This window comes from Lissotriton helveticus, chromosome 6 (assembly GCF_964261635.1).
Source record: "Lissotriton helveticus chromosome 6, aLisHel1.1, whole genome shotgun sequence".
Classification (NCBI taxonomy): Eukaryota; Metazoa; Chordata; class Amphibia; order Caudata; family Salamandridae; genus Lissotriton; species Lissotriton helveticus.
In genome coordinates this window covers 166,368,333-166,384,748 of record NC_136067.1, presented here as the reverse complement: position 1 = coordinate 166,384,748, position 16,416 = coordinate 166,368,333, and the positions used below count along the sequence as shown (strand labels likewise).

At 44.3% G+C, this 16,416-nt stretch overlaps 1 protein-coding gene across 1 annotated transcript in view; it reads left to right on the top strand.

Annotated features, from left to right (window-relative positions):
• The window catches only part of LOC144762390 (XK-related protein 6), a 479,187-nt gene extending 463,491 nt beyond the window's left edge, over positions 1–15,696 (top strand). The window contains exon 4 of the mRNA XM_078647564.1: positions 13,360–15,696. Within this exon, the coding sequence (XP_078503690.1) occupies positions 13,360–14,324 (965 nt within the window). The 3' untranslated portion in view covers positions 14,325–15,696. The remainder of the gene's footprint in view (positions 1–13,359) is intronic.
• Positions 15,697–16,416: the final 720 nt, after the last annotated feature.

Here is a 16,416-nt window from a genome sequence, read left to right as displayed (position 1 = left end):
GACATCACACTCGTGCTCCGTCTGACAGTACCCCTTTTGGACCACCTCTCTTCCCATTTGTCCAGATCTCTCCACGCTCTTATTCCTGTTATCAGCTCCCTTATGTGTGTCTTTAATCCTGTAGTTCTCTTCTCATCTAAGTCTTGGTCTGAATACTGCAACCTATGGTTACTCTGTAATGTCTTTGTTCTGGACAAATCCACCATATACTTCTCTGCCAGTTCGGACAGTTTCTCATGAATTGCTCTTGCCTTTCGGGTAATATCCTTTGCTATAAACAGTAACTCATCTTGTTCGTATAGGTCAATCCTTTCTAAGGCTAACGTCCCATCTATTATCTCGTCCAGATCATGTTTTAAACTAGTGACGTCAAGTCTTCTGGCCTTTACTGCAGCTTTCAGTATGCTAGCTCTAGGGGGTCCATTCACATCTCTCCCATCCCAGCTCCGAGTCCTACGTCTAGGCTCAGGCGAGTTATGGGGAGTCCTCCCATGTTCCCATCTCTCCAGGTCCCATGCAGTTCCATCCTCTCTGGGTATATGGTGAAACACTTTCCCATTTCTCATAACCCCACAAGTCCCATCCTGCATGGTTTCCCTAGATACATGGTAAGACATTCCGTTATTCCCCCTTTCTTCGTCATTTGCCGGTGGTCTCTGATCTCTCGACCCATGGCAAGATCCTTCACTGTTCCCCATGCTCCCACGACTCCAGTGCTGTACATTATCATTAGGTGCATGGTGAGTACATCTAAACCTATCTCTGTATTCTTGTGTCCTTCGGTCTCCCTCACTTGTTATGAGACGGGACGTCTCTCCACATCCTGTACTTCTCTCACGTCTCTCTTGCTAATTCCCACCATCAGTATGACGTATAACTCCTCTACTCTCCGGACTGTTACCATCCCACTCCTGACTGCTTGCGCTAGCCCCGCAGTGAGACAAAGGTCCGTTGCCTCGACTCCCCCACTCAGCCCCTGTTCTCGACCTGTGGGCTGGTGCTTCTGTGGACCCATCCCATTCTCTCAAGTCAGCTCTCAGCTCCTTAAAGGATTTCGGCCGTGGTCCCCTCAGGTCCATCGGTCCTCTCTGACCCCCCTGTTCTTCTGCGGGACCCACTGCTGAATCAAATGGGGTGCTCCACGTCACTGGTCCTGGTAATTGCCTCCAGGCATTTGTCATGTTATTTCTCCTTTCCATTTCAACTCTTTCTCTGTCTAGCCGCATCTGTTCTTCCTCTCTGTCTCTCTCGGGGTTGTAAATCGATACTATAGGACCTATGATAACGGGTACTCGTAGAGCGTCTGGCAACCCATAAGACTCAACCCTCTCAGTTTCCGGTACCTTCTGCACCACAAACCTTCCGACTACACTCTGTACTGTACTAGGTTGAGGGTTTCCTCACCTTTGGTAGGTGTCCACTCCGATATAGGGAGTGGTACATACCCCTCTATGGCAGCCCCATCTTCTCTTGCGAGTCCCCTACTTTCTATTCCCCCAACGTTCGGAGGCGGTCTATCTATTAGCAATCTATTTATCAAGTTGTCCTCCGACTCGCTCTCCTCATCCTCTTCCATGAGCCTCTTTTCTCCTGCCACCTCTCTCACTGGGTACAACTTGTCCACCTCAGTAGCCTGTACCCTCCATCTCTTGGCGTCTGCATCCCATTGGGCATCTCGCACTGCCCTTACTGATCGCTTCAACCTTTCTTGGCGCCTGTTCAGATTTCTGTTGTGTGCCGCCCTAAGCCACGCATTAAGGGCCTCAAATTGTGTTGGTCTAGGCGGAGGATTCAATGAGGACATCATTGCTTTCAGCCGATGTAAAGCCTCTAACCTAAACGTTCCATACTTAGGAAACGTCAGTTCCTCATTCCCTTCTGAAATCTTGCTCCATTCACTAATCCACAGTATAGTATGCAAGCCAACATTCGCTGCCATATAGTAAGCTGGTGTACCCTCTGGCGGTGCCTCTTCCCCGTAATAAGAGTCCCTTCTTTTTCTCTTAAAAATCCCTCTCAAACATTTAAAACACTTCATGTTCAAAACCTACAGAATTTCTATTTTCTCCGCGTTTGTTTACTTCCTAATGACAATCCACCAATCTCAGCACGGTTCTCGCTAACTGCCCTATCACAACGCGGCTTTTCACTGACGTCACACCAACCGCCCTATCACAACACGGCTTCTCACTAACCGGCCTATCTCAGCGCGGCTCTCGCTGACGTCACTCGTCCCCCTTCGCAGCAGTTCCCCTCCTTACTCAGCTCGTCTCCGCGGTCATGCATGCGTCCCATTCATACTCCGAAAAATGATTACTTCCGTCCAAGCGATCACTTTTCTTTGACTGTACGCCCACAGTCTATCTGTAATTGTCACCTTAACTGACGAAATGTCTTTCCGTTTACGTCCAGACAATCGCCTTCTCTGATAGGTTACTTACACACAGTAACTTTCGACCAGCGTCCGTTACTCACACACTCACTCTTACACTCCCCTTATCTTGGTCCTGCGGCGGTCAATGGTACCTCATGACCTCCTTACTCTGGTCGACAATTACTCTGGATGTTCGATACACCCGAACCACTTAAGCTCTACCCCGAACTTAAGATTTTACCAGGTTGCGCGCGCTCACAACCTTCTCACAATCACACTACAGGCATTCAACTCCGCATGACATTACAATACAAATACAACACAAAACACCGCAATCTGTCCACGCATGACCCTTTTTATACTCACTCTCGTCCGATACTGCTGCTTTTCACTCTCCGTCCGCACCTTCTTCGGCAGGCCACCTCGATCTCTAGGGACCTTGGGGTAAACTAACCTAGTCTAGATCACCTTCCTCAAGAAGGAAACCTTCCTCACTCTGCTACCAACTGCTAACGCGGGATTTCTGGTCTATTGCTGTTAATCCAGATCCCAATTCAGGTCGACTAAATCGTTGGTACCTGTCATTGAGTAAAAGGCAATCTACTACTGGGTTAATCAAGAAAGAACTTACGCCACTCTAAAGAACCACTTACCACTGGAAAAGTTTTAAAAGTTTATTATAAAGCCAAAGCTATCTGGAGATACAAGCACCTCAGAATGAGGTTCAAAAGATATACAGGAATCAATACAAACAAGAATTCTCTATATGCTCTTAGTCGGCAGAAAGATATCACTAAAACAAATTCAAAAAGCATTAAAGTTGCCAACATGGACACAAGCTGTAGCTTGTGCGTCATTTACAGAAAGGAAAAGTTCAGGTTAGACTGTCCCTACACTAGACTAAGTGACATCCCTACTTAACAAGATCTTTTCCTAAAAAGGTGTCAGCCGTGGTGACTTCCAAAGAAGATCACACACTTCCCTTAGTCTTTGTCTCAAAGTTGAAGTCTTGCAGTTCCCTATCTGCCTACCATCCGCTCTCTTAGGTTCCTCAGATCATCTGCTCTCCTCTCCCCGGGGTGCTGTCCCTAATACAAAATCACATTTCCAATAGGAACGCCCCTGGAGACGCCTCTCACGTGGTGTAGATTCTGGCGGCAAATTCCATGCTGGTACTCCTCGGGACCCTTCGTTAAAGTTGACCTTGCTTCCCAGGCTTCTCTCTGGCAAGACGGTACCCCCTAGAAATTCCTGAAGACTCCTACAGGCCTGTGCCAGGCGTCTCTGAACAAAAGTCTATTCATCATTTTCTGATTAAGCCCCCTCGCACCTGCAAAATACAATTTTTCTCTGTGGGCCCCAAATTCCGGCCTCCACCATATCTTAGGGTCGTAAAACATTTGAACAGGCTTTACATTCGTGCTCTGTGCGACCTCTCCTTAACGAGCACATGCAGATCAAAGAAGCAACTTTATCTATTCAGGCCTGCTAAAATTACATGAAACGGGCCTCTGCACTATGCACATTTAATTTTCTTTGTTTAAACAGTATTCTAACTAACACACATTACTATAATGTAACACATCTATTTAAAACATTTCAATTCTATGATTAATAATACTTTGCTGTAAAATGACATTAGAATCCAAGTTACTTAAAAGTGTAGCAACATCTTTCGTTTCTTGTGAAATGCCATGTGGCCTACACATTTCCATGGTTTGCAGAATTACATTTCTTTTTCACACAGCCCCATAACGTGAGACTCCAACATCATTCTAACATTTCTACAAATCTCTACATTAGTTTTCCACACTGATATATGTATCCCTACTCTAATTAAACACTCATGAATATATTTTCACTCTATAAGTTTGACACTCTTGTATGTTCTATACTAAACTAATATAACGTGCTTGTAAATATGGTGCACTTCTACATTTTTCAGATTTGTGCTCTCTCAATACTACTCACTATATATAACCCCTGCACCTCAAATGGCTCTGTTGGGGAACGTGCGCAAGATCCCTAAGCAAATGCGCTGTTATTGGTAAAAAGAGAGATAGTGCTACATTGGGGAAGCAAAGCCATCCCTACCACAAAAGGTTGGCTCAGCAGTCTAGTTACTGTAATACGAATAGCGAACTGTTCGCTATGACCCAAGCATCCTGGCCACGGGACATCTGGAGCCCACTCATGAGTAATTTGCTTGAAATTGACTCTGCCCTTATTTCACAGCAGCCTGCAGGAATAGAACCTGCCTGGGTGAGTTAGAAGTCCACTGCTGACTCTGACACGAGTGCGCACCTCTTGAAGGCAGGAGGGGGACAATGAGCCTTGGCATAAAGGGACGTTTACAAGTTGACTAATTGTTAAGTGCAAAAAATGTGTATGTTGCCACGGACTACATCGCGTGTTATGTACTAGACCATTTTTCAAAACAATGTACTTTGTACTGTTGCAATAAGTAATCAAATGCCGTTTTCTGTTGTATATCACTGTGAAAATGGAAAATTAAGTTAGAAAAAAATGTAGCATTTAGATGGTCATACAACAATTTCTCAAAGAATTAAATGGCATGTATACATTTTAAATAAGAATGTATATGTACTCTTTGTAATCTACATGCATGTAAGTACTGCTAACAGGGGAGTTTAAAGTCTGAAGAGCCTAGAGCATTCATGGTTTGCAAGTTGCCCTTTTTCAGAATTCACAGTTATTACGGAGCACCTCTTATGTTCTGTTCATTTTTCGTAATTGTACGATGCAGGTCAGCACCAGTGTTAATCCTTTTTTTTAGCATGGCCCTCCTTTCAACAAAGATTTTGAATATTGTACATCTGGCCCGATGTGTACGAGAAGAGGAGAGCAGAGGAATTGGATTCAGTGAGTGACAGGCCACAGAGAACAGGAGTAAAGAAAATAAATTATTTGTGGACTGATTGAGTGTGGGAAGCGCAATGCCAGAGGAGCTGAGGGAAACAGAAAGCAGTTGTGGATGATTTTGGATTCAGAGGCGTGCAAGAAAACTGATGAGAGTGAGAAGGGGGACAGGTCCTGCAAGCAGAAAAACTTAGTACATACATCCATCGAGGTGGAGATCTGCATGTTGACTTGATGAAAAGAAAACTGGGCAAGCCAATTGTACTAAAAAAACAAGCATTGGAAATGCAATAGGTCTCGCATTAGAAAAGTTGGAGCTATTGGTTTTGTAAATGACCATTTTTTTTAATGTGTTGGTCTTGAAAATAGCACAATTAATAGCTTTGTTATTTACAATGCCAATACTTTAAACTTTTTCAAATGTGACTCCTATAGCATTTGTCCGGGTAAGGCAAATTAGTCAAAACTGAGGCAGCTGAAATACATTATTCAAGCTGTAATGAAAGACAAGCTCTTGGCATTGCTGTGGGGAGGGGGTAGGGGGGAGGAGAAACAAGAGACACGGCCTGGCGGCCGTGAAAGTGAGAGTACGGCCGGCCGGCCGTGAATAATAGGGGAGGAGAAATGCCTGAGGCAGAGCTCACAGCTTCAGATGCCTGTGGGAGGAGGACAAGCTCTTGGCATTGCTGTGGGGAGGGGGGGAAGGGGGAGGAGAAACGAGAGACACGGCCTGGCGGCCGTGAAAGTGACATGCCGGTTGTCAGAGCTTTAGTACAACGCTAAAACAAAAAGGAAAGAAAAGTTCCAGTTTGAGCAGTTGCTTTATTAAAAAAAGTTCGAGTTGGAGCAGTTGCTTTATTAAAAAAAGAAAACAATTACACAGCGTGTGGAGTGCCTATTTCTATCTGTCAAGAATCAACTGCCCACACCTCAAGATTCAGGAGAAGTCACGTGGTAACTGCACGGAAATAAACTGCAATGAAATTGGGTGTATTAGTACCTGAGGCATCAGTAGACACACCCCTCGTATTATTTGGGTAGGGAACTTACACGTACTTCTATTAGGGGCATCGATGGACACAGCGCGTAAGAATAAAAATAAAGCTGGCGACGCAGCCATTGATAACCTGACTGTCAAAAAGTCAGTTGCCAAGCAGAGACACTTGGACAAATTTATGGCAGAGCATGCGCAGGGTTAGGAACTCCCATATTACAAGTTCTGGAGGCCTATTAGAACACAGCGCGTATTTAGTAGTGCTAGCTGCTAAGATCTAAAATATGTTAAAAGACTATCACAAAGTGGTTACTTACACAAAGGGCATGTTCTGGCTGGATGCTTTCTCTCACCTCTCCGTCAGTACCCCGGACTTCACACATGCTGCAACCGGAGGTAACTGCCCGAGGGGAGGCGTGTCTTTTAATACTGTCGAAGCATGCTGATTGCCAGCAGGTGTGTTGAATTAATCCTCCTCATCGTGGCATACTATTTGCGTCATGTTGTGGAAAACTACACTGTAAACCCAGGAAACATGGGAAGTGTAGTATGTTGTAAGATGATGCGAACAGATGACAGGATACTTCGTGTTGGTTACAATTAGGTTTAATGCAGGACACAGCTGAGCACAAGCCTCGCCAGCTGACCAGACTACCAACTGACACTAGTGGAATTCTCCAGGTAGAAGTCAGAACATACATAGGCATTGTGGTAGAGAGAGAACAAGAAAACACAAAGAAAGGACTAAGACAAAAGACAACCATATTACATGAAGAATCAATGTACAACACATCTCCCTCCTTTATAGAAAAGAAAAGAAATAAAGGAAACGAAGATTACAATACAAAAGACTGCAACAACAACCACAAAGACAAAAGAGTATTCAGAGACACAGAATGAAACGTAACTCTCAGATGAAACAAAACACTCAAACAACACCTACCCTATGTTGTACAATAACAAAATAAATCCAAATCCGATATATCAATACACTCCATCCCCCTCCCTTAGAGATTGGGAGAAACACAACATACCCTAAGAAAGTGAAAGAAACCAAAAGTTCCCTTTTTCGGACACACAGACAGTGTAAACATGACCCCTCAAAATAAGGAACAACATAGGAACCAAGCCTGGTAAATAACACAACTTTCCTTTAACAGGGTACACCTCAGGATAGACAACCAGGGAACTGACATGGGCAATGACCAATAAGAGCAGCACTAACCCTACAACCCATTTCAGAAAAACTAAATCAGACAACTGTAGAACTAATATAAGTATTGATTACTCACCAACTCTACACCCTCCAAAGTAGACTACACCACACGACAGCACAGGATGGTTAACCTGGAGATTGACTAACTTCCAACACTATTTCTCCAAAGAAGGGCACAACACAGAGTACAAACCCTGAAACTAAACCTACAGCATGCTATGGGTACCAACAGGCCCCACACTCTCCCCAAAGAAGAGTACATCAATGGGTAAAAACACCACCATAGGAAAGTACAACAACAACAACTCACACAGGTTGCACAGGGTTCACACCCTGGAACTTATATACCAACATGCCCTACATAAGGTATACCATGGGTAACAACTGGCCCCACACCCTCCCCATAGAAGGGTACACCATTGGGTAAAAGACACTGCCATAGGAAAGTAGAGCTACAACAGCTCTCAAAACACTTTCCACACTGACCCCCAAAACATTCAAAAAGTTAAACACACCAGGAAAAACACATAAGCCCTCCTAGATAGAGTACATCGGAGGAAATGGCCCTTCAGACTAGAATGAGACACCAAATGTCAGTGCAACCTCATAATAAAGAATACAAAAGGAGAAGAGACCCATGAAACCGTCATCACACACCTGGTGTTGACCTCTCACAATAATGTAACATTTACTAACAAACTCGGTGACTTAACCACTAACAACACAACAAAACAGGGTGACAACAAACGTTGCACAAGGTTCATACCTTGGAATTTATACTCTAGCACGCCCTACATAGAGTACACCATGGGTACCGACTGGTCCCACTCTCTCCCCAAAGAAGGGTACACCATTGGGTAAAAGACACCGCCATGGGAAAGAACAGCCACACACTTTCCACAATGACCCCCAAAACACAAGCTACAGCAAACGTTGCACAAGGTTCACACCTTGGAATTTATACTCCAACACACCCTACATAGAGTATACCATGGGTACCGACTGGCCCCACACCCTCCCCAAAGAAGGGTACACTATTGGGTAAAAGACATCGCCATGGGAAAGAACAGCCACACACTTTCCACATTGACCCCCAAAATACAAGCTACAACAAACGTTGCACAAGGCTCACACCTTGGAATTTATACTCTAACACACCCTACATAGAGTATACCATGGGTACCAACTGACCCCACCCCCTCCCCAAAGAAGGGTACTCCATTGGGTAAAAGACACCACCGTGGGAAAGAACAACTACACACTTTCCACATTGACCCCCAAAATACAAGTTAATGAGCTGCCTAACAACAAGACACATCAGCTCGTAGTCCTGGTTCTTCTCAGAACCTCTCTGTAACAATTCGCTGTCACAAATCCTTAGACTTGGAAAAATCTTGAAACTCTTCAGTCTCAAATTTATCTCTTGGATTCGTTCCGACACAGAATCCTCACCTTGCTTCAGTGACATGGTCCAGGACTCACAGTCCCAATTCAGATTTAATTTAGTTTTGAAGTCACCATCAGTACAATTTCAGTTCCGGACACTTGACGGTAAACTTTGTCCTCTCACAGCTAGACACTGAAATCCATGTCTCTTTCCGGTCCCGAAACACATATCAACCTTTCACTGTAATTAACTTGGATTCTTCATCAACGTTGTGTACTTACAGTCCAGAGACTCACTTACAATTTGCTGACCAGAGTCTCCAGAGACTCACTTACAATTTGCTGACCAGAGTCTCTTCTTCGTCAACATTGTGGACCTACAGTCCAGAGACTCACTTACAACTTGCTGACCAGAGTCTCTCATTTGGGACCTTTGTCCTCCGTTATGGACTCACCAACCAGAGACTCACTTGGGACATACCATCCCGAGTTTCCCCAGGAACTTTTCCCCGTTGCGGACTTACTGTCCAGAGGCTAACCTTGGACATACAGTCCAGAGACATATCTTTGTTTTTTTTTTGACCACCATTGAGGACTTACTGTCCAGAGGCTCACCTGGGACCTACAATCCTGAGCCTCTTCAGAGACCTTAGCCCCCCGTTGTGGACTTACTGTCCAAAGACTCACCAGGAACTTTCTGTCCAGAGACTGACCTGGGACCATTATCCCCTGTTGCAGTCCTACCATCCAGAGACTCTCCTTTGACTTGCAGACCAGAGTCTCACCAGAGACCTTTGTCTCCGCTGTGAACTTACTGTCCAGAGTCTCGCCTGGGACCTTCGTCCCTCTTTTAGATTTTCTGTTGGTTTTTTTTTTTTTTTTTTTTACGCTCTTTGACCAGCTTCTAATTGTGTGGAACTTTATTTCTGTTCTAGATCCTCTGAACAGCCGCTACTCCTTATCTGATTCGACTTTTGTCCCGGTTGTGAACATTTTGTTCATCTTGCAAACTTGACTCTACTTGCAGGACCATTGTCCATGCTCTGTTTCCATACTTTTTTTTCTTCTACTTCTATCTCCTCGCTTCTTTGACTTATTTATGGACTAATTTCGCTCTGCTCTTTGACTTTCCAAGGATTCCATGTACCGATAGTTATTGGACATTTGTCCATAGATTCTCTGTCAAGCCAAAGTCTCCTTTATGCTTCTTTGCTATTCCTAAGTATAAATTACACTTTTGTAAGGCACTCGTTGATATTGTAAGGGACATGACATGTAGATCATCAAAATAGAATTGTTGCTTTCTCAAAGTAAAGTTCAATTTACTTTGTACCATCCACTTCGACTCGTTTCCAGATTATTCACAGATCTCTGTTACAATAATGGAAAAATCCACTAGGTGGCACTGTTACCCCTTCTTAGTACTAGTCACTTTGTCCTTTCACAAATCAGCTTTATACAACAGGATGACGTATTGCTTCATCTTCAGACAGCATGTAACTAACAATGCTGAATTTCGATCATAAGAAAACATAATGCAGTCCAACAAGTAAGTGAATACCGGAACACAAGTATCTAAAGAAAAACACACGCAAATAAAGAAGACACCTTCCACTTCTCTCACCGTCTGATTATTAGCCTGTGTGTGACAGTTCTTTCTGGTTGACGTCACGTTGAGAGCAGGCTAGACACCGAGAGCCTCATTGTTTGTTGAGTTGATGCACGTGAAGCTCCAAAATGGCCGCTTGACGTCGCAAAGTGACGTTACACGTTGCGCACCATACGTGATGATGCACCCAGCTTGGAACCGAGGAATGAAGTTTCCCTACTGTGAGAAGACGCTGGGCACACCACGTCACAATGGAGCAAGCAGCCCCTGCGCTGAGATGAACGGAGATACAAACACGTCATCATTTCAAAATGGGCTATGGAGAAGTGTAGATCAAACACGGAGGGAGAATAACGGTATTACTCACGGTAGATGAACTTGAACTTGTATCTTCATTTCCTTCCTCCGTTTCCAGTCTCTAATTCACTCGTTTTATTAATTATTTTGTCTAGCATGTGTTCATTCGATTCACTCGTTTTTCTAGAAGCTGTGCCTTGTATGTTGAAAGTACTTAGTTTAAATCCGTGCTGTTTCTCGTGTCCGACGCTTAATTTGTAGCATTACAGGAAGGAGAGAAGAAATTGTTTGGACAGTTTTTTGCAGTTCCTGATTCCTTTCGATTTTGATAAGGGTTTCACAACATTGTCAGTTACATTTGTTAGAGGTTCTAACTGCAGCTATTTGAGATGTAGTTTAGTTCTACTTTAGTTTAGTTTAGTTGCCACTTTAGACAGGTTCATTAAAATTTCTAGACGCTACAAATACTTGCGGCAGGTTTCTTCCTTTTTCACAGCACTTCAAAAATTTCTGGTTATATCACCGCTTTATTTATTTATTTATTTATTATTTTTTTTACTTTACTTCTTGCCACAGTTAAGTTTGCGCAGTACTGCCAGAGATGAGTAATGTACTCACAGTTCTTTTCTTGCTTTAATTTCCTTTGAGTTTTACTTCATTCATCTGGTTTCAAGTTTCCTCTGACAATGTTACTGGCAGCAGATAGGTGGACCGCAGTGGGTTCTTTTCGCGAGGTGTAGCTCAGGCTGTGTTAGATGGTTTCTTCTCTGGTCTGGTCAGCAGAAAACGTCGCCAAAATGTTGTATGATGATGCGAACAGATGACAGGATACTTCGTGTTGGTTACAATTAGGTTTAATGCAGGACACAGCTGAGCACAAGCCTCGCCAGCTGACCAGACTACCAACTGACACTAGTGGAATTCTCCAGGTAGAAGTCAGAACATACATAGGCATCGTGGTAGAGAGAGAACAAGAAAACACAAAGAAAGGACTAAGACAAAAGACAACCATATTACATGAAGAATCAATGTACAACATAGTACAAGCAGGACATATCAGCCTAATAGCACCCAAGAACTACCAAAGTCCCACGTGAGCCTGGGAAATGTAGTTCATGCTGGGCGTGCATCTAAAAACGCTCTGTTAGCTATGTATGATGACGATCAAGACTGTACTATGCCCTGTCGGTTCCTAGTGATAAACCGTATTGTCACTAAAGTACAGTTTCCACTCTATGTGATTTCTATATACTAACTCAGAAATATGAAATCAGAAAAAAATTCAATTAACACCAGGCGCGCTACAAGAACTACCAAAGTCCCACGTGAGCCTGGGAAATGTAGTTCATGCAGGCGCGCTACCGTTTAACGCGTAATGCAGAGCCCATAGAAAAGCAACATGTGTATAAAGGTGTTGCCTACAGGTGGAGAGCAACTCGCCCTTATCAAGATTAAGTGTTATGTACAAAGATAAAGGTAATACGCAGGTGATCATCACACCAGTCTGTACCAATGTCAAGCTCGTATCGGGACCTGTTTGTTATCTCAACAGTTCATTGACCCTCCAGTATCGATGTACCAATACATAAACTTGTATATGTTGTTGTGTTGACCTAGGCACGTTCTCTTAAGATACAGTGAGAACGATGTAACCATACAAAACACCCACGTAATGAAAGACAAGCTCTTGGCATTGCTGTGGGGAGGGGGGAAGGGGGGAGGAGAAACGAGAGACACGGCCTGGCGGCCGTGAAAGTGAAAGTACGGTTGTCCGGCCGTGAATAATTAGGGGAGGAGAAATGCCTGAGGCAGAGCGCACGCTGGGGGATGCCTGTGGGAGGGAGGCAGATGGCTTTGATGTGCACGCGCTTTTCACGGGCACTGCATAGAATTGTCCCGATGGTTAAGCTCTGGTTAAGCCCCTATATTCTCGCAAGCTCAATGCGCAAGCGCATTGACAGGCGAGACCTAAAAAGGCAGCACTTTTGTTTTATGTAAAAGATCCTCTCAACAACATTCTCCTCAGCCTCTTTCTTATTTTTTAACATTTCCTTCTCATTTCTGGTGTTTGCACTTGTTTCTATTATGGGAGAGTTCTTGCATATATGGGTGACTGATATCAGTATCATGGTTATTTCACCATCTGAACATAATAGTAAGGGAGAGTTGAAACATATAGTGACAAATGGTGTTCTGGCCGATAGCAAATGAATGGCCTTTGTAAGCTTATGGTGGCCAGCTAACGTCCAATAAGCAGAGTCAATAGCAATTAGTAAACGATGACAGCTGCTCTCTTTGTCCCATTGCGTTACCCAAACTGCTTACCTTAATAGCACCTCAGTTCACTTTCTATAAGCCTTTGGCGGAATGTAACTGGCAGCAATTGACACCCATAGCCTTGCAGGCGAATAGTTTAATGGCCCTCAATAACATTCTCTTCTGTCTCTACCCATCAAACATCACTTGGTGCACTGAAGTGTCATTCTCCATTTTCCTTCCTCTTTGCTTCCTTTTGACCACCATAAAGTATTCCATGTCTTCTCCATACAGTATGGTCATGATGTAATCAATCTCTGCCTGTTGTTTGACTGTCTTCTGCACAGGTGTCTCCTCTGTGGCCTCCCTGATGTCCCTGGCTTGGGTGCTAGCTTCCTATCACAAGCTCCTGCGGGACTCCAGGGACGACAAGAAAAGCATGAGCTACCGAGGTGCTCTCATCCATCTCTTCTGGCGACTCTTCACCATCTCTTCGCGGGTGATCTCCTTCGCCCTCTTTGCTTCCATCTTCCAGCTCTACTTTGGGATCTTCGTAGTGGTCCACTGGTGCGCCATGGCCTTCTGGATCATCCACGGTGGGACGGACTTCTGCATGTCCAAGTGGGAGGAGATCCTCTTCAACATGGTGGTAGGGATTGTGTATATCTTCTGCTGGTTCAACGTCAAGGAAGGGCGGACCCGATACCGAATGTTTGCTTACTATGCCGTGATCTTGACCGAGAACACCGCCTTGACGTTCCTTTGGTATTTCTACCGAGATCCAGACACTACTGACTCTTATGCCGTGCCAGCACTGTGTTGTGTTTTTTTTAGCTTTGCTGCTGGGGTGGCCTTCATGTTTCTGTACTATGGAGTGCTGCATCCCATGGGGCCTCGAGCGAAAATCTTTGCCAGCTCCTGTTGTGCCGAGCTGCTGTGGGGTATCCCTCTGCCCCCTGACGTGGAGCCCATGGCACCTCACACCCCCGGGTACCGGGGGGCGCCAGTCACACCCACCAGGGGGCTCAGCGAGCAGCCAGATGATCTCACAGCTGACACCTGCCTGCCAGTTTTCCAAGTGAGACCAACGGCGCCGCCAACACCCTATGGGCGCCCCTACTACCCGGAAGGGCCCCTCATCAAGATTGACATGCCAAGGAAGAGGTACCCCGCCTGGGATGCCCACTTTGTAGACAGAAGATTGAGAAGGACTATCAACATTCTTCAGTACGTCACCCCCACGGCTGTCGGCATTAGGTATAGAGACGGACCGCTCTTGTATGAGTTACTACAGTATGAGTCTTCACTCTAAACCCCCCGCAGCTAACAGAAAGGGGGTCTTATTTTTGTTTACGGTAAACACAGCTCATGAAAAAAAATGAAACAGAAAGAAGAAACACCGAAAGGAACACGAAAGCTTCCGATCGATCAGTTTTCTTTCTCGTTGCTATATCTATACAAAGATATTCTCTATGTTTTGTAAGTAAAAACAAAAAGAAAATGTATTTCTTTTGTTTTTATACACACTTAGAAACAGTATTCAACCTTCCATGCTATGATCCAGGGTGGAGAGACGTAGTCTCCGCTTGGCCTTTTTTACCTTACACACCAAGTGTAGAGCATTCACGGGATTGGTGCTGATTAAAAACAAAACGACCTATAACTGCCTTATGCCCTTGGGTGCTGAGTTTCATTAACTACTGTCACTTTGTCACAAACAAAACCTCTGGCTGGTTTTACTTCAGGCACAACTACAAGCGCCTCCGATCCCAAGGCGAGCTGAAATAAAAACAAGTGAAGGAAAGATTAAAGCATGCATTTAACCCTAAAAGGAGTCCCGGGATGGCGAAGCAGCAGTACTACCAAATTACATACGCCACAAAAGCCCCTGAAGGTGCAAGGTGCAAGGTGCTAGGTGCAAGGTCTGTGCTTCAGCGGGCACTAGTCACATGACCACAGCATAGACACCTATTAAACCAAAAGGTCAGTCATCGAGGAAGCAGGACACGAGCCTGAGCATGATACTGACTGCTAGTACTGCTGCTATGAAATCCCGCTTTAGTGCTGTGTGGCTGTCAGCCCTGTGCACTTGGCATTGAATTCACAAAGCAATACGCCAGGGTCTCTTACTTCTGGGTGGGAGGGGAAACATGCAGTTCAACTGTGACCTTTGACATTATATACCAAAAAAAACAGCCATTTTTGTTTTGGTTTTATGCTTGGAGTATACAGTATACATTCAGTATTAATAAAACTCAGCATAGTAGCAAAAAGACGCAAATTTAATGGCACAAAATGTGATCTTTGAGTGGCGAAAAAGATTTGACCTATCGTTTTACGGCTGAGTGCGATGGGTATACAGCACACGTGCAGTGTGTAATAATTCTAGGACCCTGTTAATGTCATTCAAGCTGAGCCTTAAGACATAACACGTTTTTTAATAAAAACACACAATTGGGCCGGATCACTCACTGCCTCCGTGCTCCACACAGTTCATGCAGTTGGTGCTGTGTTCTACGCTTTTGGGGTTGTGATGGCTTAAGAACCTCTCACTTCACTTGGTGCATCGTAGGACTGCCGTGAACATATTTTTGTAAGCTTGTCTAAGCACATACCAGGAACACCGCAGTAAACCCAATTCCAAGTGCTGCCGCTGCTTGTTGATGGTGCACCACGGCACAGATCAAAGTTCCACTTCCGCTTAAGTAAAGCTCTAAGTTCATGATGTGTGTGTAAAAGGTTCCGGGCTCTGTGTGTGCATGTGTAATAAGTGAAGGCCAGACCCGTGCCCTCTCCCCACGCCCTCTTTTTGTTTTGAAAATGTCTCTGTAAAGAGTTGGTGCTTTGAACTCCTTGACTTGCCTTGTTCTGGAAAATGAAGTCACAAAATGAACCACATCACTTTTCGTTTAGGAGTATTTTATCATTTGAGAGTCAAAGACGGATATCATCGGCATTCTTTTGATCACATCACCCCTCTCAATGGCAACAAAATTAACTATAAAGCCAAAAGAAAATAATGTAACGGGTGAATTGCCAATTGTTGCTTGTAGCTGACCATTTTCACTTGTTTGTCTTGTTATGCAAATTCATTTTGATTATAGAGGCCAATTTTCAACTTCAAAAGCTACCAAAAAGCTTGCACAATGTTTTCTTTAAGGAGCGAGGTGGTCGTTTTCTTTGTTTTGAAGCATGCTAATTGGCAAACACATTCTTTGGTAGGGCTACAGTTTTCCGAGACCAGGTGGGAGTAGTTTATCCAGTCCTGCTTTTTAAAAAATTTTATTCTGATACTTATGCAGGATTTGCTTTTGAAAACTGCAAATATCAGAAAGAGTTGAAAAATATAGGAACGCTAATGACTGAAAGGAGCTTCCCCCGAAATCCACTCTTAATACTTCTTT